Genomic DNA, 26283 nt, shown 5'->3' on the forward strand with positions numbered 1-26283 from the left:
TGTGTGGCATTTAGGTGCAATTGGTCTTCATGATTAGTTTGGTCCTCCACAAAGAAGTAACGAATCCTTGAGTCAGGAGGCCTTGGGGAAGATGTAGCTCTAAATGGAGGAAAGAATCAACATGGTAGCTATGGGGCAACACTTCATGGAACAATTTCAACAAAACCAACAAAAACAAAGAGCACTTAAAGAAATCCTTTAGTCCATGTAGCAAAATATGGATACCCACTGAAGCTCTAACAGGACGTCATGTAAACACAAAAGACTTGTGATCTGCTACAGATCATACTAACTACACCTGATAGTATGAGCTATTGGATGATGGAAATCCCCCTCACGTAATAGCTATAGGACGACAACTTGAAAGAGGACAAATTATTCATAGTGCTTTGCTATTACCCCACTACGCACGTGTGATGATTGATGAGGTTCAAGATTCTCATGCTTGAGTGCTTGTGCCAACTTCAAAAATCCAATTGCTTGAAGGCCTTAGAAATTTACAGTTTGGCCTAAAGCATTGATCATGCCATGCTTTGGCCCACCACAAGTACTATATTGTTATTTTTAGTATTTTTATGTAACATTTTATAAATAAATGATCCATACCTTTGTAAATATTTATTTTAGTTCTTTTGTCCTGAGAACCAGGTCATGTGTCAACCTGTTATCCATGAAGATGATGACATGATAGAAGCAAAGGATGATCCTTTAGAAAGGCTAATGACGAAATTAAACAGGTTGAGTAGAGGATCAGTAGAGCTAGAGTGGGAGTTAAGAGTATTTAACATTTATTGTCACATGCCATTATATATTACTCTAAATGATGAACTAGAGGTTATTAGGGGAGACAAAATATTGAATATTACAACCATATAATTATGGAGCACGTAAGATTTTTCATTGTCTTCCATATTTAAGTCTTAGAATTAAGACATTTTAATATATACTTAATTGTCCTGTTATAGGTACATGGACACAGTCATCGTCGACCACGGTCGGCTTCCATGTATGGTTTTATTGAACTTCAGACCATTCAATCTTCTGGAAACACACTTGAGAACAAGCAAACTTATTTGCAAACACGAATTTCTAAGTCAAAAAGAGAGATGTACCTTGCACCATACATTGATGGATAGGTGTTATAAAATGTAATATTTTATGAAGTAATGTTTAATCGACTAACTATTTGTGATTCATGGTAGGGCCAATTGGCACCTAATGGTGTTCACACCAAGACAATGCACAGTTGTATGGTTTTGTTTCCTGCACATGAAGCTGAAACTTGAGTTGAAATCCATGTTACAAATGTCAGTGTTACTTTTTTTCATATCATCTACTTAGTTATATTAACACTAACCTATGTTTCAAATGTTTCCAATTTAATTAAAGTTGTGGGTAAGCCTAAAGGATAACAAATTCAAGTATTATATCCAAAGGTTGTAACTTATTCATCTTAAAGTCATTAATTTTCGAATGTCAAATTATGACCATGATATGTGATTATTATTTTTTGTCGTGTTTAGTGTAACAAGTAGCCAAATTCATGGGCATGTGACTATTATGTCATGTATTGGATGAAAACCATCATTCGAGATGGAATTAGAGAATATTAGATTAAGGTAATAATATATACCTTTCATATATTACAAATCACCTCAAACTTTAAACATTAGTATCCATATATAATGAAGTTGTGTTATTTATCTAATGGTTCAAGAATTCATCACTTATAACGCATGACAATGGAAAAGATAAGACATGATTGAGCAATTTATCTACTATAATGATGGAGTTAGGACCCACAATAACAATAGTATTTTGCTTGAAAATTGTCTAGGACATATTTTTTATTATGAAAGTTTTAGTTTTGTTATAATAGTTTTAGTTTTGATATCTTTCGTGTTAGTAGTTACATTTTGTGTTAATAACTTTAATTTTGATATATATTATGTGTTGGAAATTTTTTGAACTGTGCTGGAATCTTTTTTGTTTTTCAGGTTTTAGTAAATTGTAAATATAAAAAAGATTAAAAAAGTAACATTTAATGTATGTTAATGTATTAACAGACGTCATAGAACGACGAACTATACCATAATCAACATTAATTAACATGTGTTAGTGCATTAAGAGACGATAAATATTAATGTTTAGTTAGAAGTGACGTCAATTGAACATCAGTCTATTGTGATACCTATTGTCAAGGGATGTCAGACTTCCATATAACCGACGTGGATTAAAGAGATGAAATTAAATACTAGTGTTGTTACGAGTTTCTCTTGTACTAAGTTATATAAGCATTAACTTCTTTAATTTTAATTCAATGTATACATTGTATGTGCATATTAATATTCAATTTATCGACATGAATTTTTAGTCATTTCCTCCACTCACTAGTATCAAATTTCAAACCACATCAATTTAATTAGTTCAATTTAATTAGTTGTCACTTCTACATTACAAAGTTGTTATATAAAATAATTAAATAATGAAGTATAATGCTAAGCTATTAAATTATTCTAGTAAAAAGAGGAGATAAAAAATAACAAAAAAAAAAGAGAGAAGAAAGACACGTACTTTAAATTTAGGGATTTACAAGTTAACTTTAATCTCATTTGAATAACATTAAGTATGCAGAAGAAAAGTTTCATATATGTATATGCAAAAAAGAAATGAAAAAGGCGTATAGATAAGTATATTTCATATAACATAATATATCAATGGTTACAAATTCCCTTTTATATTTTTTGTATTGTTTATTGTGTTCAAAATACACTAACTTTGATATATTGAAAAAGTTTTAAGTTTTTAATATATTTTAAAACATTAAATGTATCTTAAAAACAACACCACCAAAAAATGATTAGGAATCTAAACATTTAAATACTAAAGGATACATTATTTAAAAATTGAACTTATCAACTTTTCATTGTTCAGCATGTGCTGCCAATTGAGTAACGATGGGAAGTTGCCTCTAGTACAAAGTGACAATCATCAATAGTTAATGTTGTGTTTGACAACTTTCTAAACCTACAAGAAAAGGGTCCCAGATTATATCAACATAGAGGCCTAAAACGTTTAGTTCTTGAAAGAATCAACAACCATGTGATGACAAGGACAAGGGATGCACCTTAAAACTAGTACGATGTTTTCCTTATTCTCTCTCCTTCACCAGGGGAGTTTCTACATCACAACTATGGCTTCTCTCACTCCTCTTCTTCCATTTTTTTTCCCTTTTCTGGCAACTTCTTTTGTCACAGTTTTTGCCTTTCAGGTCTCAATCAAACCTACACATTTGTCTCCTTTAAGTTGCCCTGCTAAGATCCTAACATGTAATGCCTCCCTCTACCACATATCCCATAATCTCACCATTCAGCAAATTGCCTCTTTTTACTCGGTTACTTCTTCCCATATCACACCTATAAAACATGGCACCAAACAAGACTACCTCATCACAGTACCTTGTTCATGCAAACATTCGAGTGACCTTAGCGGATATTTCTATGACACCACCTACAAAGTAAGGCCACATGACACTTTTGTGAATATTTCAAACCTCGTTTTCAGTGGCCAAGCTTGGCCAGTTAATGGTACATTGAATCCAGATGAAAATTTAGCAATACACCTTCCATGTGGGTGCTCAGAAAGTGACTCTCAAATTGTTGTCACCTATACAGTTCAGCCAGATGATACACCAACAATGATTGTTAATCTGCTAAATGCTTCACTGGCTGACATAATGAGCATGAACAAGGTTCTGGCTCCGAACTTTAAATTCATAGACGCTGGTTGGGTTCTGTTTGTTCCCAAGGGATCCAAAGGGCTATTACATAGTACTGCTGCTGTCAATGGTGAGCTCTCTGCTTCTTCCTCTGCAATATTCCACAATGCATGATTTACTAATTTACCTTTTTACATAAATTGTGTGCAAAATTTACCTGTTTACCTTGTTTGCAGAAAAGAAACTTAAGTGGACAACAACAATAATTGGTATCTTAGCGGGAGTGACATTCCTTTCGGTTACTACAACCATCATTCTCATTGTCAGGGTAAATAAAGTGAATCAAATGATCAGTGAAGATTCACACCTTATCTCCAGAAGATCAATAGCCAATAGAACTATTTCCTCAAAGTATAACTTTCAAAAGGAATGTTTAGAAGGTAACTGAATTGCAGTTTTGGTAACAGATGCAACTTAGGATTCAAATATATTTTTTTTAGTCATAATCTGTCATCAATACACTGTAAGAGAAAGACTGTTATACTTATGCTAAATTTTGGCGCAGATGTAATTTCATTAGAATCAGAAAGACCAATAGTATACAACCTTGAGAAGATTGAAGAGGCTACGAATAACTTCGATGAAAGTCGAAGAATAGGAAGTGGTGGATACGGAAGTGTTTATTTTGGAGTATTAGGGAACAAGGTACGCAAATACCAAGTACATTCTTTAATGATCCTCAGCAATGCAAGCACATCCTTTGGTGTGTTGACTAAAAGCTATATATCATTTAACTGCAGGAAGTTGCTGTGAAGAAAATGAGGTCCAATAAATCTAAAGAGTTCTATGCAGAACTCAAGGTCTTATGTAAGATCCACCATATCAACATTGTAAGTAACAGTTCTGATGATATTTTCTTTGACCAGGCGTTGAGAAGTTCTTTTGTTTGAATATAACACTGATATATGATGTATCAAAGAGCCAGAATTCGATCAATGTCCAAAGCTAAGTTTAAACATGTTGAAATGCAATAAATAAAAGTGTGTTGTTTGTTTTGAGAAAAATAAAACGGTGCTTTTGATAATGACTACTACAGGTGGAGCTGTTGGGATATGCAAACGGAGAAGATGACCTCTATTTGGTGTATGAGTACGTTCCAAATGGATCTCTCAGTGATCATCTTCATAATCCATTACTAAAAGGTACCATTTTTCCTTTCCTAGCAAAACTAAACGCAAAAACTGTTCCAGGAAAAACCACAGAAGCAGAAGAATTATAAGAGTTTGTCCTTGACAAAGCTATTGATTAGTTCAGGAAAAAATGTAAACAGTTATAAGATATATTTAGAGAAATTTGAAGCATGATACTTGAACAGGGAACCAGCCTCTTTCTTGGAGTGTTAGGGTTCAAATTGCACTGGATGCTGCAAAAGGTCTTGAATATATACATGACTATACAAAAGCACGATATGTGCACCGTGACATAAAGAGTAGCAATATTCTACTTAATGACAAGTTCAGAGCAAAGGTACTTGTCAAATTACATTTCTCCAATCAAGTCTGTGTGCTAAATTTAGTTCTCATCATTGTACTTGACATTGGATTCAAAGGTTGGGGATTTTGGACTTGCAAAGCTGGTAGACAGAACCGATGATGAAAATTTTATAGCAACCAGACTTGTAGGAACACCAGGCTACCTTCCACCAGAGTAAGGTTTTATGCATTTCAATCATCACTAGAATTTCACTCCATTATAACACAAAAGCTAGACACCTCTTTTGAGCACAATCTTTTTATTTATTCATTCTGACATTGTTTTTCACCTTCTAAGGTCTCTGAAGGAGCTTCAAGTGACCCCAAAAACCGATGTGTTTGCGTTTGGAGTGGTGCTTTCAGAGCTGTTAACAGGGAAACGAGCATTATTCCGAGAAAGCCAAGATGAGATTAAAATGAAATCACTCATTAGTGTTGTAAGTGTTGAGGAAATAATCAAAACGATTGGTCCAGTTTGAAATTCCTTGGCTGAAAGCTGAGTGAACAATCTCATTCACTGAAATTTTTTGATTGAGGTTTCTTTTCGTGACTTTCAGGTTAATAAAATATTCCAAGATGATGAACCAGAGATTGCCTTAGAAGATGCCATAGATAAGAATCTGGAAGCAAGCTATCGGATGGAAGATGTCTACAAGGTAATAAGATTCATCTATGGCTGTAAAAGTTAGAAATAATTGTTTTAAAATATTAAAAGAAGGTTTAATATATCGTTTGGTCTCTACTTTTAGGGGTTTGGTTCAAAGTGATCATACCTTTTAAAAAAGTTCAGTAAGACCCCATATTTCGTTAAAAAATATTCAATCCGGTCCTTTTGACTCACGCCGTTAAAAACATAATGGTGCAAATGCCACCATGATCAAACCTGAGTGAGCTGTGCAGTTTGATAAATGTGTGGCACGTTTGAAGAGGTTGCACTGTGTAAATATTTCAAAAAAATTGAAATGACGTAAGTTAGGTGCAAATCCCAACAACCACCACTGTCGGACCAAGACCAGTGGGGAACCGCACCGACGTATCCCGATGGGTACTGGAAGGAATCTGGTGAGACCCGGGTGCGCGGGGGAGCCACTAGCTGGGTATCCTCAACGACGATGGCAGCGGGGGAGGAAGAACGCGCGGCCTCCTACGGCTTGTGTGCGAAATAAGAAGCAACCCTAAACTACATTCCAGAACAACTCGAGAGAGTGCGCAAGAGAGAAACCACCACTTTTTGTCCTCCACCATGAGCGTAATGAGTAATAGAGAGAAGATTGTGAGTACCAAGGAGTTGTGCAAGGCCCTTGTTGCAATCACGGGATTTTCTAGGAACCAAGGGGCATTTAAAGAATTCACTACAAAATCCAGGTAAGGGGAGTTAACTTTTTGATGTATTGATTGAGCATGATGTGTTTCCTTTGAAACTTGTTAATCTTAAGAAACAGTGTGGATAGATAGTATACCCAATTGGAAGGTTGTGGGTTGCTAAGGAAAAAAATGGTTTGGGATGTTATTCCCAGAATATGAATGCACTGGTTGAAGGATTACAGTGCATGTGGTTTTGTAGTAAGGGATAAGTGCATATCGTGAATCTTTGGAGGATAGTCGTGCGTTAGCTAGGTTATTAAGAATGTAAGTAAGAGCAGGAAGTGTTAACGTGTTGTATGAGTGAAATATGACAATAGAGTGCATTGGTGATGGGTTGTGTTCTCAATAGAGATACCAACATAGGTTTATGGGTATAATAAATTATTATTTTGTAATTGCATGGAATGTTTGATGGGTATTAAAGGTATGAAAGTGGTATAAATGTTGAGTAATGTATTGTCATCACATAATGGTATGAGTGCATGTTTTCTTTTTGGAAGTGAAGAGTTTCAATCCATATGGGGGCCAAGGTAAGATGAAGAGAAATATTATATTTTCTTCCTGTATAGTGTAGACGTTGGAATCCAGAGAGTTAGAAAGGGGTTCTTGATATTGGAATTTAATGGTTTTCGTGGTACCTACCTTGGGAGGGAAAAATCATAATATGGTTAATACCAAGTGCATGAAATTGTTGTTGTGCATGTGCTGCTATGTCCCTTGTGGATAGGTAAAGTACGCAAATGATATTATGGGGTTGCATGGGTGGATTATAAGAATGGTGAAGGGTTACATGCTAATTAAGGTTTTCGTTATGCAGATTTTAAATTTTAGGTCTATAAAATAGGTCTAGGGAAGCTAAATGAGTTTTCTTTGAAGATATAAAGATTGATGAGAGAGGTGTAGAGGTTATCTAATGGTCATGATTTTGTTGTTAATAAGCAAGGATTCTTTGTTTTAGTTATATTGATATCATCTTAACAGTGAAATATCTAGTTTTATGAGTTTCGAAAATTATATCATTATTGAGTTATTATTGAGTGAAATAGTATATAGAGTGATAAAGGGAGAAATCTGGAGGTAGGTGTAAAAAACTGGTGCACTGTTGGGGAATGTCCAGAAGAATATTCTGTCTCTAATCAATACATCAATATCTCTTTCTTCAATCATTAAAAGTCATTTACGTTTCTCTCTCTGCATTTAATTCTTCAAACGTCATTTACGTTTCTTTCTCTGTATTTAATTCTTTCAGCCATGTATTCATCAAGCTCACTCAGGTTTGGTCACGCATTTGTACCGTTATGTTTTTAACGGCGTGAACAAAAAGATTGAATATTTTTTAACGAAATATGAGACTTTACTAAACTTTTTTAAAAGGTAGGATTACTTTGAACCAAACCCGGAACCAAATATTAAACTAAAGCATATTAATTACCAAAATAAATATCTCTATTATTATAATGTATATTATTGGGTGTGATATGAATATAATGTTGCAGATGGCAGAAATAGCTGAGTGGTGCTTGCAAGAAGATCCAATAGAGAGGCCCGAAATGAGGGATATAATTGGGGCACTGTCTCAGATTGTGATATCCTCAATAGAGTGGGAAGCATCCCTATGTGGAAATAGCCAGGTCTTCAGCGGGCTGTACAGTGGAAGATGAAGATGAAGATTAGGGTTTGCAATTATTGCTTCAACTCTAAGAGGAGAAGAGTTGAATAAAGCTTTTTCAAAAGTTCTTTCCAACAAGGTATTTAGTAGATGAGTATATGAAAGTTGTCTAATAGTTTTAGAAATAGTTCATAAATATTTTTACAAATCTTAATCAAATTGTCAATGACTTATACATATGTAATAGAAATAACCATGAACATTTTTATTTTTTATATTAGATCATCAACAGAAATAACCGTAAACATTTTTTTATTTTTTATATTAGTTTATCTCAAGTTCAGTTTCCTTTATTAATAGTGAATATTTTTACTAATAAATCAATTATTATAAATATTTTCTTTGTCACTTCAATATAAGAAATTGTTTAAATTTTTTATAATAAAACTATCACAAAGAAAATATAAAGCATAGATACTCTCTATTTTAGAGATTAATTTCACATAGTTGAAAGATTTACAGAAGAGGTCTATTTTTGACTCTCTTTTTTCATACAAGATAATTAATTCACCTAGAATCTCTATATATCAGTGCATTTTTTTTTTGTCATGTGTACTTTGTTTACTTCACTTAGTTTTTCATATGGTGATACTTGAGTGCACTTATTTTTTGCTTAGGTTAGTCTTCTAGTGCTTGAAAAGTCTAAATTTCTTCTAAGTTTGTCTTACTTATGTCATGTAGGCTTATATTTCCTGTTTCACATTACTAGGTTGATTAGATAAAACAAAACATGGTATTGTTAATTATAATTAAAATCATGGATTGTTTATGACAAGCTTCTTATAATCATAATATTGTGGAGTTATCAAAATTCATCTATGCCTTAACAAATCAAAAAGATAATAAAAAAGATTAACAAATTAATAGGCCTATTATCATGATATGTTAGAATATGGTTGTTTGGAACATTTAATACTATTCTACTTTCCATCATCTCTTTATGGTATTAACTCGTTGATTTGTGCATATATCAAAGAGAACAAAAAATGACTATAACCAAGTTCATGTTAATGTTGGAGTTATTATACTCGATTCTCCTCAACATACTCTACATGTCTAGTTTTCCTTAATTGCCACCAAACTCTCACCAAATTCCATTACAAACTACTTAAAAGATATTTTTTAAATACACTTATTTGAACAATAAGGTTTTATTAATTAGAATTAACCATGTTTGAACATATTAATTCGTTGAGACATTAATATGAAAAAAAGAAAGATGGAGGTTTTATGTAATATTTCGAAATTTATAATACAATATTTTGGTAATACAATGCATTGAAATTGCTTCTTAATTATGTAAGTGTTTCCTAAAAAGAATTAAAATTGAAAAAAAATTAAAAAGGATGAGAGAAGCCTACGGGAAAACCTCGTATATGTATAGTAAATTGCGAAAACAAACTAGATTGTTTAGAAAAAAAAAAATGTTGCATTGAAAGTGTGCAATCATTACAGGATCTCCTTAAACACCTAACACCGGTAAATTTGAATTGGTGAAGGAAGAAATAACATAGTCTAATAATAAATGAAGGGATAAATTATTATTATCTAAATTGTAAATTAAGAAAAGAAGAAGAATTAATAATATGTTCACTGAAGATTAAATTACTTTGTAACTAAGGTTTTATATCAAGAATTTAAATGAAAAAAAAATTTGTGCAAGATAAAATAATCCACAGATTAGTTAGTTCCATTTATTCCGATTAATCACTATAAAAATAATTTATACATATCTTCCTAAAATAATATATATATATATATATTATTTTGTTTCATATTATTTAATCTAGTTCTACCATATCTATTCTTTCTTCTTTTATGTTTTTTTTTGTTTCTTTTTCTTTTTAAAAATGATAAAACTAAATATATATATATATATATATATATATATATATATATATATATATATATATATATATATATATAACCTTTATCATAGAGTGGACAATTCTGTATTGTAATACAAATTATATTTTTGAGTCTACTATAGAGTATAGACGTCCAAGATAATATAATAACTTTTAAGGGATAATTATAAATATTTTTGCACTTGATATAGTTCAACTGCAAGTTCCACCGTAACCTCCATTATTTCTACAACATTTATTCATATAAACCCACTATACACCATGTATACATAGATGCAAGTAGGTACATATTGATGTATAATTCAAAAATTAGACAAAATGTATGGATTGAGATATTTATTCTAAAATTGTATTAAACTTTAAAAGTAATTTGAAAGAATTCAATTGTAAAATTATTTTGAATGACTTGAGCTTAACTCCATCATGAAAGTCAATTAAATTAAATTGAACTACTCTAAATTATTTGAATTATATGGATTTTTTGAATTATTACCAATAAAAGTTATAGTGGAAGCATATTTAATTACAAGCAATCCAATTTTTAAAAATTAAATATATAGAATAATTTATTGTAATTTTTTAAATAATTTATTTTTTTATGCAATTTAATTTAATATTAATTTAATGTAGTGATTTGAAATTTAAATATCGAAGATGGCAATTTGGATATGAAATAAAATTATTTTTAATTTTTTTATAAAAAATTTGATTAGACACTGGATTTGGAAAATTCATACTAAATTAGACTTCAAACTTTTTCACTTTATAAACGTTGGATTTGCTGATTTTTTTTTCCATCTTATTGAAGATTGATAATGCTTATAATTTTAGAAAACTTAGAATAACACAAACCAAATCTAAAACAAAATTTAATTGGAGGAAAACAAAAAACAAAATCACATATTTGATGGACTAAATTGTTATTTAATCCTACATTTATCGTATTGTTTATTGATAGAACGTCGTCGTACGTACTTCGTAATCGCTCTTGGGTTTCAACCCATCACCACCTTGAATGGAATCGGACTTGCATTGCAGCGATAGGTAGAAGAAACAAAATCGAAAGCTCCATTTCCTACACGCAGTGAGCGAAACCCAATGACTCTAGCCATGGTTTAGCTTCTAACATGGCTCGCTGAACCCTAGCGTTTCTCCCTCTTTGCAACGCTCGTCCGATCCCAATCCCTTCTGATTCCGATCTGATCCAATCCAATGGCAGGGGCAGTCTCTGCTCTGTTCCTTCTCGACATCAAAGGCCGCGTCCTCATTTGGCGCGACTACCGCGGCGATGTCACCGCCATCGAAGCCGAACGCTTCTTCACCAAACTCATTGAAAAAGAGGTTCATTCCTTCTTTTCACCAATCTATGATATGATTATTTATATAACTCAGCACCAAGTAGCGTCTCAATTATATTCTCTTTGTTTCAGCTCCTGTTTTGAACAATTTGTTTCTGCTGTTTCTGATGCAGTTTATAATGTTTTTTGTCGAACCTAGGCTGGATTTTATGTTAATAGGAGTGGAATTGGAATGGAAAATTATGATTGTTGTATAGTGAAGTTTGTTTTCAAATTGTTGCAGGGGGATCCGCAGTCTCACGATCCGGTTGTGTTTGATAACGGCGTGACCTACTTGTTTATACAGCATAGCAATATTTTCCTCATGACGGCTACCAGGCAAAACTGCAATGCTGCTAGCCTTCTTTTCTTCCTACATCGAACTGTTGATGTAAGTGTGTTATTTCTAATTATGGTTTTGAATTGAAGGCTTGGTTTTTTCATAGCGATAATGATTGATAGGAATGGTTCGTGTCTTTGAGGCAGGTGTTTAAGCATTATTTTGAAGAATTGGAAGAGGAATCTCTAAGGGATAACTTTGTTGTTGTGGTAAAATGCTTGTGTCCCTTTGAACACCAGTTTGTTTAAGAGCTGAATTAGTCCTTCCGGGCAAAATTATGAATTACTTGATTGTGGATATGTCCTTTGCAGTATGAATTACTTGATGAAATAATGGACTTTGGCTACCCCCAATATACTGAGGCAAAGATTCTTAGTGAGTTTATCAAGACGGATGCTTATAAAATGGAAGTTGCACAGAGACCTCCCATGGCTGTGACAAATGCTGTATCCTGGCGCAGTGAAGGAGTGACCTACAAGAAAAATGAGGTGGGCAGAGTTTATCTTGACTTGTAATTTCATGGTCGAGACTACCACCTAATATTCTTCTTTTTTTCAGGTTTTCTTGGATGTGGTGGAGAGTGTTAACATACTTGTCAATAGCAATGGGCAAATAATTAGGTCAGATGTGGTTGGGGCATTGAAGATGAGAACATATCTGAGGTTTGCTTTTTACTTTCTTTGAGAACTGGAGTTTCAAACCATTGACATGGGCCATTAGTTAATTGGGTTAACACTAAGTGCTATAGTTTTCATTTTTAAAAACTTCAGAGGACGAGGGCAGGGTTAGATCAGGAATTCCTTTAACTAGACAAAAATGGAAAAAAGAAACTCAAAAGTGCACTCTGGTTACTCTGAATATCTAAAATGTAGCTCCCTTAAAAACACATACGCATGAACCAACATGTGAGCAGGGAAAGCTATTGGCAAGGTTATCAAATTCGAGAGTTTATGTAAACTCGTGAGAGTTTACTTCATATGAAAAGAAATTATATAAATAATATCTTAATTCAAATAAGTCTACGAAATTATATAACTTTAAATAAATAAAATTTATAGTTATATTGTTCATAAAAATAAATATTGTAAAACATTAATACATGAATTATTGTCATTAATTTTGATGCATTTCATTAAATATATAACTTTCAAGCTCGCAGAATCGTTCCAAACTCGTGATTTTACACGATTCTACCGATTTTACAGTCGATTCTATCGAGTTTACACAGAAAATGAGTTTACTTCCGAGTTAACTCGGAAGCCATGTATGGGAACGGAGTTTACGAGTTAACTCGAGAGTTTGATAACCATGGCTATTGGTACGAAAAAAGATTCTGTGGTGAAGAAGTTTCCAGTAGGCAACCTCTTCTAGCAAGTTGTCATCACTGACAATCTTTCCTATGATTTTTATTGCAAACTGCTCTAGCAAGTTCTGCTGGAGATTTAACAAGCTTGTAGAGATTTTTCACTTACAATGTTTTAGGCATGCATCAACTCCTAGATACCTTTCCAGCAACTGCTGAAAAACATTCCACTTGCTATTTTTGGTATTCTTCAAGCGTCGTTGAATTTCTTCAGAGAAGTTATGCTCCAGTACCTCTATTGTTTGATCTCTTTCATAAATTCTCAGTCATGTCATTCTCCAATTGCCTCCCAGTACGAAGTTGTGTCAACTCCAGTGTGGACGTGTGTTTGGTGTATTTGATCTTATTCTTACATTTGTTATTGAATTCTCTGATTCTGTTTAGCTAATCTCAAGTACATTTTTCCATTTACACTAAAATCTGATTTGTTATCTCCTTGAAAGGTATTGACGTTTTTCCAGTTTTGGGTGAATTTGGAGAAGTTTTATATTCTGTTACTTTTAACAATCTATTCATAACTGTAATCACTCAAGCGATTTTGTTGTGCTGCCTCTCCAGCAATAGTCATTTTTCCAATGTCTCCAGCACTGAATCCCATGTTAATTTATCTATTTTTAAGGTGTTTATTTGTAACAAGCTTAAAGCTTAGTAAGCTTTTGCTTGAGGGGGATAGTCATAATATTCACATGTGATTCATCTGTCTCTCACATGCTAATTGCATTTATTGTTCATATAAATTAAAATTAGTGTCTAGGCAGTAGCAGTCTACTTATGATTAGCCTAGGAAACAGTGCTCACTTGTATAAATGGATGTTTTGCATGAAGGATATACTGCTATTCACTTAAGTTATTCCATTCTATCATCTTTTCTTTCCCTCTAAACTCTACAAGCTCTACACATTTTCTTATTCTATGCTTTAACAAGGTTCCCTTCAACAAAGTGCACTAATGAGTAGACATCCCCTGGTTCTCCCAGCTCAATTTGCATCTTTGCATGCTTCTATTTGCAAGTCCCCATGCTTCTTACAGCCTCTTCCTTGTGACCCTTTTTGTCAAATCAAAATTCTATAAACAGATACAAACTGTTCTAGTCCTGGTGATTAGGGTAGTTAGGTTTAACATCTAATTGAATTGTTAGTATTCTTTTCCTAATTACGGAAAACCACTTTTACATACTTTTTATATTATCATGCATGACAGGGTTGAGAAGCTCTCTTTCACACAAGTTTTGTGTTAAATATTTGTTCCTAGTCTTTGTTCCAAGTAGGAGTTTCTAATGCTTTACGTTTTCACAACCCAGTCTCCTTTAGCAAATCCAGTACATATTTTTTCTTGGTTTATGAATATACCTCGTTTAGATGTAGCCAATTCTATGCTCAATATGTTTCAGTGAACCTCCCTAGTCTTTCCATTGGCGAATTCGTTTGAAGAAATTGGACTGGCCACATGAATATGTATGAGGGGAGCATATTTTATTGGGGCCATTGACAGGTTGAGTTAGGCATAAACCATTTAGTAAAGCAAAAATAGAGGAAATATCTGATAGAATAAGTCTATAAGCCCAGCAAAGTGGGCCCTTCACCAAGAGAGGATTCTCATTGATTGTCTCTCTTCTTAATAATTTCATCATCCATCCTTTCTCTCCCTCTATCCCTTATATAATTAACTAAACCCCAGATGTCATTTGTCGCACTCCATTGCCATTCCAATTCAGCATCTATCACTATTCTTTCTCAAACATTTCCTACGATAGAGATTCTAAAGTTTGGTCCACCCTCATTATTTGGCTCTGGTTGGTCCATTTCTTCCACACTGTTCATAATCATAACAAAAAGTACAGTTTCTGCATATCATTATCAGTCTTGACTAACTTAAAACAAGGATTGACTCTATGCAATAGCATGCAATTCATTATATCTGAGTTACACAATCAGATTCATTGCATCCAAATACTTTTGAACATGTAGTCAGGGCATCAGTGTCCAAAACAGGTAGGATATCAATATTTTTCCCATTTTTTTGGAGTATCTGGGCTTCATAGGTGTGATGAATCTGGATGTTCTTCCTTCCTTGTATCCAACATTTCTGAAAACTGCTATAGAGTTTTGCTAAAGTCCGAGAAATGCAAATGAAAATAGTATTTTGGAGTATGTTTTCTTTTGCTGACTAGACTTTGAATTGCTTCATTCATTCAGTACTGTTAAAGAATTTTAGGAGCTGGTGCTAACTGTACATGATTAGGGATTAGTTACATTGAACATAGGTTCTACTACTTGGCTCGTTTTAGAGGCTACCTTAACAGTTGATAGATGTTTTGGATTAGAAAGACTGTACGTTCATTTGGAAGTATCTATTAGTATACTCAAATTATGTGCTTGAGTGTTCATCTAAATCATGGATATTTAATCCATGGCTTGTACAATGCAGTGGTATGCCTGAGTGTAAACTTGGGTTAAATGACAGAGTATTATTAGAGGCACAAGGTAGAACAACCAAAGGAAAAGCAATTGACTTGGAGGACATCAAATTTCATCAGTATGTATGCTTGATTCTCTTCCTAATATTCACTGATTGATAACTGAGTGCAAATTTGAATATATACTTTCTACAAGCATGTCTATGTCTATTCTTGACTAACTCTCAAATTATGTGCTGACAAATGACAAAGGTGTGTGCGCTTGGCCCGATTTGAGAATGACCGAACGATTTCCTTTATCCCACCTGATGGATCATTTGATTTAATGACATATAGGCTCAGTACACAGGTACATTTTCTCATGATATAAAACAAAATTCTGACTTAGCAATGACATAGCAAATACATAATTACACTCATACTGGCGAAAGAAGTATTCCAAGTCTATTTTCTCTGATCTCTGTTCCCAGGTTAAGCCTTTAATCTGGGTGGAAGCACAAGTTGAAAACCATTCAAAAAGCCGGATTGAGATTATGGTAAAAGCTAGGAGTCAATTTAAGGAACGCAGGTACTGATATTTTTTTCTTTTCCTGTTCTTATCTCTTTTTAATCTGATTTTTCCTTCATGAAAAATGGAGAACTGCTTACCTTAAATTTTTGTCTTTGCGTGTTTGCTCTAGATTTATACTATTATATGTATTTACTTTTACAACTACTCAGATAATTGAATTTTTCAGTACTGCCACAAATGTTGAGGTCGAGTTGCCTGTCCCTGCTGATGCAACCAATCCAAATGTTCGGACTTCAATGGGCTCTGCGTCATATGCACCTGAAAAAGATGCATTAATCTGGAAAATAAGATCATTCCCAGGAGGCAAGGTATTAATTCACTAGGAATTTGCATTGTACCGACGAATAATGCCCATAGTCTATGATGCATGGATAAGTGTATCGAATACAACACGTATGTATAGTTTATTTTGAAAATAATAGGACAGTTTATTTTGAAAATAATAGAACATGACACGTGATATATGTTTATTGAAAAATGTATAAAATTCTTTAAAATATAATTGCCTTTATTTAAATACAAATTAAAATCAAATGTATTAAATGTTGTCAAAGTAAAAAATTATAAATTATTGTCATCATAAAAGTGTTACTGTTTTGTAGATAAATACTTCATTGATAAGTATCAGTAAAGTATCAAATATGAATGAATGTTGGGCACGGATACATAACACAAATTGAAGTATTAGTGTATCATAGTCCATAGTTGATGCCACAATTTGATTGAGAGCTAATGGATTTAGTTCTGTTAATTGATGTCAGGAGTACATGTTAAGGGCAGAGTTTCGTCTTCCCAGTATTGTAGATGAGGAAGCAACCCCCGAGAGAAAAGCTCCCATACGCGTAAAATTTGAGATACCATATTTCACTGTGTCTGGAATTCAGGTATTGCTACGCATACAGCACTTTTCATATATTCTGAAAATTGCTATTCCTATATGCATCTCTATCATATTTAAAGATGAATATTTCCTCTATTATAATCACTGTCTCTTACAGTACTGGATACGATAATCCAACACCCTAAGATCCATAATATGGGATACTGGAACATTGCACACTACTTATATAGGAGACAAAAAAGGCTCAAATGGAATGAAATACGATCATATTAACGGTTTAATTTATAATCAATATGTTTATATTATTACAAGTTCTTCTTTTTCCTACGATAGTGAGCCTCTCTAAAAAAATTAAGAAACATTATTTTACAATCACTACTTGGTTTCTTTACAAAAGAATTCCAACAATTGAATGTTTTTTTAATACTACTAGTGGGCATGTTCGTTCATAGGGTGTTGGCTTAAGTGTTGATTGAGCTGACATTTTTATGGAACGCCTAATCAGGAGTGTCTGACATGTTAGGGAGTTAGTATCAGGAGTATGTTCAACACTGTATCACTTAAAACTAGATAGGTATCCATACTTCATCGTATAGCTCACACTTTCACTGCCTTTATTTGTCTGTTGGTTTCTCACTAGTCATTTTGATTATTTCTCGATGCAATAAGCAACGATTGTATTTAACTCAATGAATCTCCTGAAATACATTCGTGTTCACGGTTGAATTGATATTCCGGTCACAAAGACTGTTATAGATAGTATTAAATTGTAAAATAACTATTAATTACTAATGGGATTATGGGAAGAAAGAACTTGACATCATAAATAGATGAGATAATATTATTCACATATTTATAACTTTTCTATAATTAATAGTTTTGTCTAATATGACTAGGTAATCTGAACGAAACATCAATATTCACATGACATTATGCGAAAATCGTTAAGTTTATCATATATTTTCTCTGGATTCAAATATAAAAAGTATGCTTAGTAAATTTAAATACAAACAAGTTTCCGCTAACTCCACTTTATTTAATGTTATTGTTTCAAAAATATTTGTTTACATAATTTTGAAAATGTTCTTTTATTTTATTTTGTGAAATTTAGAATATTAAATAAACTTAACTAGCATGAATGTGAACATAGGCCATTTTCCATTTTTTTTTAGTCTGGAGATACTACTGTGATGTTTAAATTCAGTAATTTAGGTTATGATCGCGTAATTAATCGAGGAGTTATTCAACCGTGTAAATGTTTTGATTTGTAGGTAAGATATTTGAAGATTATTGAGAAAAGTGGGTATCAGGCTCTTCCATGGGTGAGATACATAACAATGGCTGGAGAGTATGAACTGAGGCTCATTTGAGATTTGTATCTTTGTTTTGTATTCCGGAAATATTTGTCTCATTGAATGATCGTGGATGGAAAAGGGAATCTCAGGTGAAGTTAGTTTTTGTGCCGACCGCATCAAATAAGAAGTTACTCATTGTCTTGAAAGATGCTGCCAGCTGAAAATCATTAGTTGCAAAGTGTAAGCCAGAAACTCTTATCAAGCCCCTTCGGTCAAATCTGTTTTGATAGGGAAAATGGTTGGTTCTCTCTCTTGTTTTTTAGGCCTTTTCTGTAATCACAATCTGTCCATCTTTTTCCATCTTCTCCTTGTAATTTGATCTTCTTTTTAAAGAGAATTATAGGGTTTTGTATTACCAAGTAAATTACTTCTATAGACCAATTATAGACAAGGGAATAATTGTCCCTCGGCTATGTATGAACGATAAATACAAATGCATTTTTTAAATATCTATTTACAAAGTTTTACAGATTAATTATGTTGTGATTTTGTTTCTTTATCATATTAAGAATACTATTATTCGGAGAATTTGTATTATACTGGCACACATTATATATTTTTGTTTAATAAATCGATTCTCAATCCTACTTGTTTGAATTAGAAAGCGTAAAAGTTAATGAAGTTGCTTATACAGCATAGATAAAATTGTATAGTTTGGACAAAATCTTATTAACTAAGTGAACAGAAAAAGAAGTAAAACAAATTGATTTTTTCTGAAACTTAAAATTTATTTATGCACAATACCTTTTTGTATTGTTTTTTCTTATAAATGATCTTATTTTAACTTCTCCAAAAGTTGAAGTTAGTAACTTGGTTTACCAAAAAAAATAACCATTCTCTATATTTCTTTTCCCGTGAGTTTTAACCTAACAATTTGTTGAAGTTGAGCCTATAAAACCTTGAAATTTGGTGCCTAAACTCACTGGTAACCATAGCTCCTACTGCATTTTTTTGGCATACTAGATATGGTCAATGCATATGTAAATAGTTGAAATATGTTAAACCTTATTTTATTATTTTATTAGAAAGATATTTGTACCAACTAAGTTTTGTTGAACTAATGAACTACTGAGTACTTGAGTATATTTATAAGAGTTTAGTTTCACGGTGAATATCTTGGAAAATTATTTATTAAAAGAGATGATGTAATATATTGATAATCACTATTCTTCAAAAATCCTTCATAACTATATATGCTTTATATGCTTTGTTTAGAGAGTGAAATGCTAACTTATTATAATATAATTTAGTTCCTATAATCTTTACACCGAAACAATATTTATAGTGGCAATGAAACAATAAAACTATTTTGAATAATTCAGCACCATATCTCGTAAAAATTGATGAATGATATTTGTAAAATAATTTATATAACAAATTCTATAATTAGAGAGAAAGAGAAGTATGAGATTAATAAATATTTTAACGAGAAAGATGAGCTCATAATATATTTTAATATACTTTTGTACGAGTAATAACAACTCTGAAAATTTATACCATCTTATACAATTTTGCTTTAACAAGTTATTTCTAACTAAGCTTGAACAGGCAATATTTTCTTAGCACGAGAGTTAACTCTTATTCTTAATGTTTTGCACAAGAACCTCTGGAAGAGTCATCGCAATGAAAATTTGGGAGTATAAGAGTATCATTGAAAGTAGGTAACTTCGTATATATATATATATATATATATATATATATATATATATATATATATATATATATATATATATATATATATATATATATAATTGCAGCTATTATTTGTTAAATTGTATTCAAAATTAAAATTATGAATAAGAAATAAGACTCAGAAATTTATATATATAGATTAATAAATTTTAACTAATAATAAAAAGCTTTTAAGACATCTCGACCCATGTTAAAACAAAGGAGAAAAGATATATAGCCGGGAAGCCTACTCTCAACCATTTTGGGCCTCGAGAGCGAGCCCAATATTGTTTTCTTGTTGGTGCGTTGGAGCAGTTAGGGTTTTGGGTTTGGTTTCTCTTGAGTGCGAACATTTCCGATCTTTGGAATCATCGAGTAACAGCAATCTGAGAAATGTCGATGATGCAACGTTACGGACGGAACAAGAGCGTGGTGAAGCGGTCAAAAAAGTACTTGGAGGAAGCACTGTACGTGAAGCTCTTCAAAGATGGCGGTTCCCAACTCAGCGTTCGTCAGAGCCTCAACAACTTCATCAAGAGCGGAAAGCGTGTTTACAAATGGGAGGTTGGCGACACTCTCAAAAAGCTTCGCGATCGGAAGCTCTATCAACCTGCTCTCAAGGTCACTCGTTCATTTTCATTTTTCGCTTTTTTAGGTTCTAAGTTTAAACTATTTCTACGTTATGTTATCGTTTAGAAACAGATCACGTCAGCGATTCTACTCATTTAACTTCTATTCTTATTAAATAATTTTTTGGTTGACTGTGATTTTAGTTACTTTATATACTGAATTCTTCGCCACCAGCTTCTTGAAGTGAAATTTATCTCTTGCTAGTCCCTCGGTTATGAAAATGTATTTAGTGTAGTATACGTCTTTCGCAAAAAAAAAAGTAGTATCATTTTGTTATCAAATTTATGAACATTGGTCTGCCACTTTGATTTGGGTGGCAACAAGGTTTTTGTGGCCACATTGGCTGCTGCTGTTTCTTGCAACATCAAGGATCACAATAAAAATATACAACCTTAGGAATCACATCATATTTTCTGAAATGGAAAACTAAGAATAGATTATTTTATTTGAGGGAAAACAGACGCTGTCCTATTTGAATGGATTGAATATATTCACTCCTTGTTTTCCATAGTATGACTTCGGATCTGGTACGATTGTTTTATTCTTGTTTTTTTACTTTTAACTATTGACATTGGTGTTTGTATAAGCCTTGGATTTTGAATTAGTATTGTTTTGTTAGCTTATGGATGTGAATGCACCAAAGGCAATCATAGGGGTAGTTGTGAATTAATGATAGAATGTGCTGTCAACTTATTAACAGACTGACACAATACTGATGAACAGAAGATTGGGAGGTTTTGCATCCTATTTTAAAGAAAAGAAGAGTATAATTTTCTCAAAAAGAAGAACTTGATGTTTATCATTCTATTAGTTCTTTCAAATTTGAGTGATGAATTGTCTTGTGTGATTATGCTTTCTTTGCGTAAATCTTGAGTTATTGTAGACTATAATTTTTCATAACTTCAATTCAAGCGGAAATATACTTTTTGTTACAGCTATCGGAAACCATGGCTAAGAGGAACATGATGAAGACAGTCAGTGACCATGCTATACATCTCGACCTGCTTGCCAAGGCCCGAGGAATTATCGCTGCTGAAAATTATTTTATTAATCTCCCAGAATCGGCTAAGAATCATCTATGTTATGGAGCCCTTCTGAACTGTTACTGCAAGGAATTGAAGACTGAAAAGGCAGAAGGTCTTATGGAAAAGATGAAGGAGCTTAGCCTTCCTTTAAGTTCCATGCCTTACAACAGTCTTATGACTCTTTATACCAAAGTAGGGAAACCAGAAAAAATTCCATCCATGATACAAGAAATGAAGGCTAGCAATATAACGCTGGATTCTTACACGTTCAATGTCTGGATGAGGGCTCTTGCTGCCGTTAATGATATTTCTGGTGTTGAAAGGGTTCATGATGAGATCAAGAGGGATGGTCGAGTCACTGGAGACTGGACAACATATAGCAACTTAGCATCTATTTTTGTTGATGCTGGCTTTTTAGATAAGGCGGAAGTGGCGCTTAAGGAGTTGGAGAAGAGAAACGCTTTCAAAGATCTTTCTGCTTACCAGTTTCTAATTACGTTGTATGGGCGAACTGGTAACTTATATGAGGTTTATCGGGTCTGGCGATCACTTAGGCTGGCATTTCCTAAAACTGCAAACATAAGCTATTTGAATATGATTCAGGTGTTGGTTAACTTGAAAGATCTCCCTGGAGCAGAAAAATGTTTCCGGGAGTGGGAATCTGGCTGTCCTAAGTATGATATTCGAGTTGCAAATGTTCTGATTGAAGCATATGCAAAATTGGATATGCTGGAGAAGGCTAAAGAGCTCAAGGAGCGCGCTCGGAGGAGGGGTGCCAAGCCTAATGCAAAATCCTGGGAAATCTTTTTGGATTACCATTTGCAGAAGGGTGACTTTAAGTTGGCAGTGGATTGTCTAGACAAAGCAATAGCAATTGGTAGAGGAAATGGTGAGAAGTGGATTCCATCGTCAAAGGTCATGGATGTCATGATGAGGCATTTTGAACAAGAAAAGGATGTTGACGGTGCAGAAGAATTTCTAGAGATTGTGAACAAATCTGTGGATTCTCTAGGGGTGGAGGTGTTTGAATCCTTGATCAGAACTTATGTAGCTGCTGGTAGGACCAGTTCGGCCATGCAACGGAGGTTGAAGATGGAGAATGTGGAGGTGAGTGAAGACACCCAGAAATTGCTTGAGGCAATATCTGTGGAGTGACTCACGATCCTTTCATCCTTCAAGTTTTGATTGTTGTAAATTTAGATGATGTGATCATTCTACACATTTTTGCTTGGTTGATAAATTTATACATTTTGGAATGGCACGTGCTGTAGAACATTAAGGGCCTCTAATTTGATTATTGAAAAATAAAATACACATGTCATATTAAGTCTTGTGTGATATAGTAAACATTTATTGTGTTTGGAGTAGAATAAAACGTAAGAAATAAAGATAGAATATTTTAAAAGTTGTGTAGATTAGATAGAAATTAAAGAGACATACAGGGAAGAGTAGAAATAGTGAAAGGAGTTCTACTATTATCTAAATTTACTCTCTTTCCCCCCTCTGTCAACTAAATCAATTGAATTAATTGTTTGGCCCCTCTTCTCTTATCTCTATCAAATAATCAATGTTATATTGAAGATTGATTAAAGCAATGCTCAAAATACTTCACCGAGTCTCAATATTTTTACAGCATTCAAACTATATAATGTTACATGATATTATGGATAGCCAAAACGGACTTGCGAGTGATTTTTGTAAATTAAGATTGCAATGCATTTTAAGGTAAAAGAAGGAAAAATATATTTCACTCAAACTTTAGGAGCAAACATTTCTTAGATTGGCTTTGTAGTTTCTATCATGCATATGGCCGATTAAGTATTTTGGGGTTGCTCAAGGCTAATTCCTTAATAAACTGTTCTATTAAAATTAGTATTACTTCACAACTACATCAACACTTTCAGGAGAACCTGAGCCAAATGGACTGGGGTTTAATATTTCAAATGTAGCAATAATAGGTGGGGGTAAAATGTCAAGTTAAGTGGTTTAAAAAAATATGGTAAAATGGAGGATTGAGGATAAACTTGGGAAGAATGAAAGTTTGGAGAAGCATAAAGTGATTTATTTCCTAAAATCTTCCCCGATTCTAATAAAAAATAAGTGTGTTGGAAATAAGTGGACACTTGTAACTTTTGATTTCACAAAATTTTGTCTGAATAAAATTTTAAATTAAAATGATGTATGTTTAATTTTTTCTTATTAAATATATTTTTTAATTCTTTAATTTTGTAGTAAATTTATTTGTTATTTTCTTAATTAAAATCGATCTTTTTAATCCAGTGATTTTAAAAAAAAAATAGTAGAATCTCGTGTTTGGTAATAAAAATTTAAAGTAAAAGTAGGTTGTATAAATAACCTAAATTGTTGGGACACGAGTCCTAAAATTGGTAGACAAATATTTGTTTTTTCTAAAACAGATTCCTTAGTACAAAGATCAAATTATAATTTCAAAATTAAAAACAAATTTATCTCAAATAAAAAGTAATGTTATTTCTTTTATTTGAAAATAAAGTTCGCTATAAAATTATTGTAAACTTATCAATCTAGAGAAAGTTTGCAATTGTAATTGACGTAATGGTGTATGGGGATGTGTTCTTTTTTATCGTAAAAATATAATAAAATTATAATTTAAATCATTTTTACAATTTAATTATAGATAGTTTTTATTTATTTTGTAAATACTTTTTTATTTATTTAATTTAAAAATATGATTAAATTTAAAATAAAAATAATGAAATAAAAAAAGTAGTTATATTTATAAAAACGATTACTTAAAAGATAAAATTAAAAAAATATATATAAAAGGAAAAGTAAATCGTACATTTTTAGATAATAGTATAGATTACATAAATTCACAATTATAAAAAAGTAAGAATGTAGGTAAAATTTATATTCAATAAGTTTATGGAATAGCATTTTATGTTTTTTTATCAACTATAATGTTATCTCCATAGTATGATATTCGGGTCGAACGGTTACGAGAAACAGCCGATCGGTTACGTCCTAACCTCATGTCTATGTTGGGCCAATAAGTAATTGGGTCAGCGTTTAAGTTATTATTGGACTAATAGTCCAGCAGAGGATAAAATAAAGATATCTCATTAAAGATATTGATAAAGCTGTTTATGAGCAACCAATTGGATTTTAAGGTAAATCTGTTTATATTTTATTAGGCTTATGATAACCTATAAATACAGGGCCAAGACTGATAATCAGGTACGTTCTACTAACACTCGAAAATACTCCTCAGTGATAACAAAATCACTTTCTTGAGAGCTAAGGCTCCATAACCTATGTCTAACTTGGGCGTCGGAGCACCTTTTGCAGGTACCTCCCCCTTCGGTCTAGGCTGAAGGCAACCGAGCAGTCCAAACTGAAGTACAACCGATCGACACTGTTGATAACCGAGCTGTCACAAAGCAACCATGCAGTCCCAAACTGAAGGGAGGCAACCAACTTCGACAATCTAGGCATCCAGAAGCAAGGAAGACACATCAAACAAGTCAGTATCTCGGTCCCACAACACCCATACCGAAATATTTTGGCGCCCACCGTGGGGTCGAGCGACATCCCATTAAAACTACAAGGAGCCTCGCGAGTGTTCGGTCTCATCGTTGCTACTTCGAATCAACACTAGGAACTTTTAACAAAACGAAAGCTACTCCACATGGATCATCATCTCTACATGATGTTTTATCAACAAGATAAGTATTTTTGAGATATAAATATTTCGTATGAAAATAATAAAAAATTTGAATATATAATTGATAACAGATAATAACTATTTTATATAGATATTAAAGATATTAAATAGCGTCTTTGATGTCTTATTTATTATATATGATATATAATATAATATATAACTATAAATATAGTTATCTAATTATTGTAACCGAAATATTTTTGGTTTGATTAAAATAATCAGAGAGATTATTATATTAGAGATAACATATAACTATAAATATAGTTATCTAAGTGTTGTAACCGAAATATTTTTGATGAAAATAATCAGAGAGATTATCATATTAGAGATAATTATCAATAACAATAATGTTGATGTAAAAAAAAAATCAGAAAGGTAGACAAGTACCTTTTTGAATCAGAGGAGATTGCAGCGTCAAGGACGAAACGAGTCCCTTCCGAGTGGTCCGCCTCAAAACCAACAGAGTTGTAGTGAAGCAAGCCATAATCACACCAACCCGAACGGTCGAGATATAAGGGAACCTAACCCCTGCAAATCGTTCGACTTACCAACCAGAATTTCCATTCAATCAAAGGTATTCGGTCATCAGGTGCTCGGCCGTTCGGCGTAACAGGTGCTCGGCCATTCGGCCTCACAGGTACTCGGCCATTCAGCCTTACAGGTACTCGGCCACTCAGCCTCGCAGGAACTAAGCCATTCGACCTTGTATGTATGCAACCACTCGGCCTCAGATATTCAATCATTCGGCCTCACAGGTAATCGGCCATTTGGCTTCGCAAGTACTCGGCCATTCGGCCTTACAAGTACTCGGCCACTCGACCTCGTAGGAACTTGGCCATTCGGCCTCGTATGTATTCAACCACTCGACCTCAGATATTC

The 26283-nt window shown here is 33.0% G+C and overlaps 3 protein-coding genes across 3 annotated transcripts; all 3 read left to right on the forward strand.

The window, feature by feature from the left end:
* The first annotated feature begins 3193 nt into the window (after positions 1-3193).
* On the forward strand, positions 3194-8546 carry LOC108341870 (lysM domain receptor-like kinase 3). The gene is made up of 10 exons (XM_052869465.1): positions 3194-3848; positions 3955-4158; positions 4284-4423; positions 4519-4608; positions 4815-4920; positions 5094-5245; positions 5328-5425; positions 5549-5687; positions 5808-5906; positions 8112-8546. Exons 1-10 carry the CDS (start codon positions 3194-3196, stop codon positions 8274-8276), a joined length of 1848 nt encoding a protein of 615 aa, XP_052725425.1. The 3' UTR covers positions 8277-8546.
* Positions 8547-11104: 2558 nt separating this feature from the next.
* Positions 11105-18850, forward strand: LOC108319411 (AP-1 complex subunit mu-2). Its single transcript, XM_017550534.2, has 11 exons — positions 11105-11493; positions 11734-11880; positions 11976-12038; positions 12141-12317; positions 12388-12491; positions 15620-15727; positions 15861-15957; positions 16079-16176; positions 16346-16487; positions 16941-17063; positions 18292-18850. Exons 1-11 carry the CDS (start codon positions 11365-11367, stop codon positions 18388-18390), a joined length of 1287 nt encoding a protein of 428 aa, XP_017406023.1. The 5' UTR covers positions 11105-11364; the 3' UTR covers positions 18391-18850.
* Positions 18851-20300: 1450 nt separating this feature from the next.
* On the forward strand, positions 20301-23028 carry LOC108327510 (pentatricopeptide repeat-containing protein At1g60770). The gene is made up of 2 exons (XM_017561228.2): positions 20301-20667; positions 21612-23028. The coding sequence occupies exons 1-2, from the start codon at positions 20440-20442 to the stop codon at positions 22854-22856; spliced, it is 1473 nt and encodes a 490-aa protein (XP_017416717.1). The 5' UTR covers positions 20301-20439; the 3' UTR covers positions 22857-23028.
* The last annotated feature ends 3255 nt before the right edge of the window (positions 23029-26283 follow it).

This window comes from Vigna angularis, chromosome 1 (genome assembly GCF_016808095.1).
Source record: "Vigna angularis cultivar LongXiaoDou No.4 chromosome 1, ASM1680809v1, whole genome shotgun sequence".
In the NCBI taxonomy this organism is placed as follows: Eukaryota; Viridiplantae; Streptophyta; class Magnoliopsida; order Fabales; family Fabaceae; genus Vigna; species Vigna angularis.

Excerpts from the sequence above, each read along its gene's own strand:
- LOC108341870 (XM_052869465.1), top strand. The coding sequence starts at position 3,194 with ATGGCTTCTCTCACTCCTCTTCTTCCATTTTTTTTCCCTTTTCTGGCA. Across the intron at positions 4,921-5,093 it reads TCATAATCCATTACTAAAAG|GGAACCAGCCTCTTTCTTGG; the intron begins GTACCATTTTTC and ends ATACTTGAACAG. Across the intron at positions 5,246-5,327 it reads ATGACAAGTTCAGAGCAAAG|GTTGGGGATTTTGGACTTGC; the intron begins GTACTTGTCAAA and ends TTGGATTCAAAG.
- LOC108319411 (XM_017550534.2), top strand. The coding sequence starts at position 11,365 with ATGGCAGGGGCAGTCTCTGCTCTGTTCCTTCTCGACATCAAAGGCCGC. Across the intron at positions 11,881-11,975 it reads TCCTACATCGAACTGTTGAT|GTGTTTAAGCATTATTTTGA; the intron begins GTAAGTGTGTTA and ends TCTTTGAGGCAG. Across the intron at positions 12,318-12,387 it reads TGACCTACAAGAAAAATGAG|GTTTTCTTGGATGTGGTGGA; the intron begins GTGGGCAGAGTT and ends TCTTTTTTTCAG.
- LOC108327510 (XM_017561228.2), top strand. The coding sequence starts at position 20,440 with ATGTCGATGATGCAACGTTACGGACGGAACAAGAGCGTGGTGAAGCGG. Across the intron at positions 20,668-21,611 it reads TCTATCAACCTGCTCTCAAG|CTATCGGAAACCATGGCTAA; the intron begins GTCACTCGTTCA and ends TTTTTGTTACAG.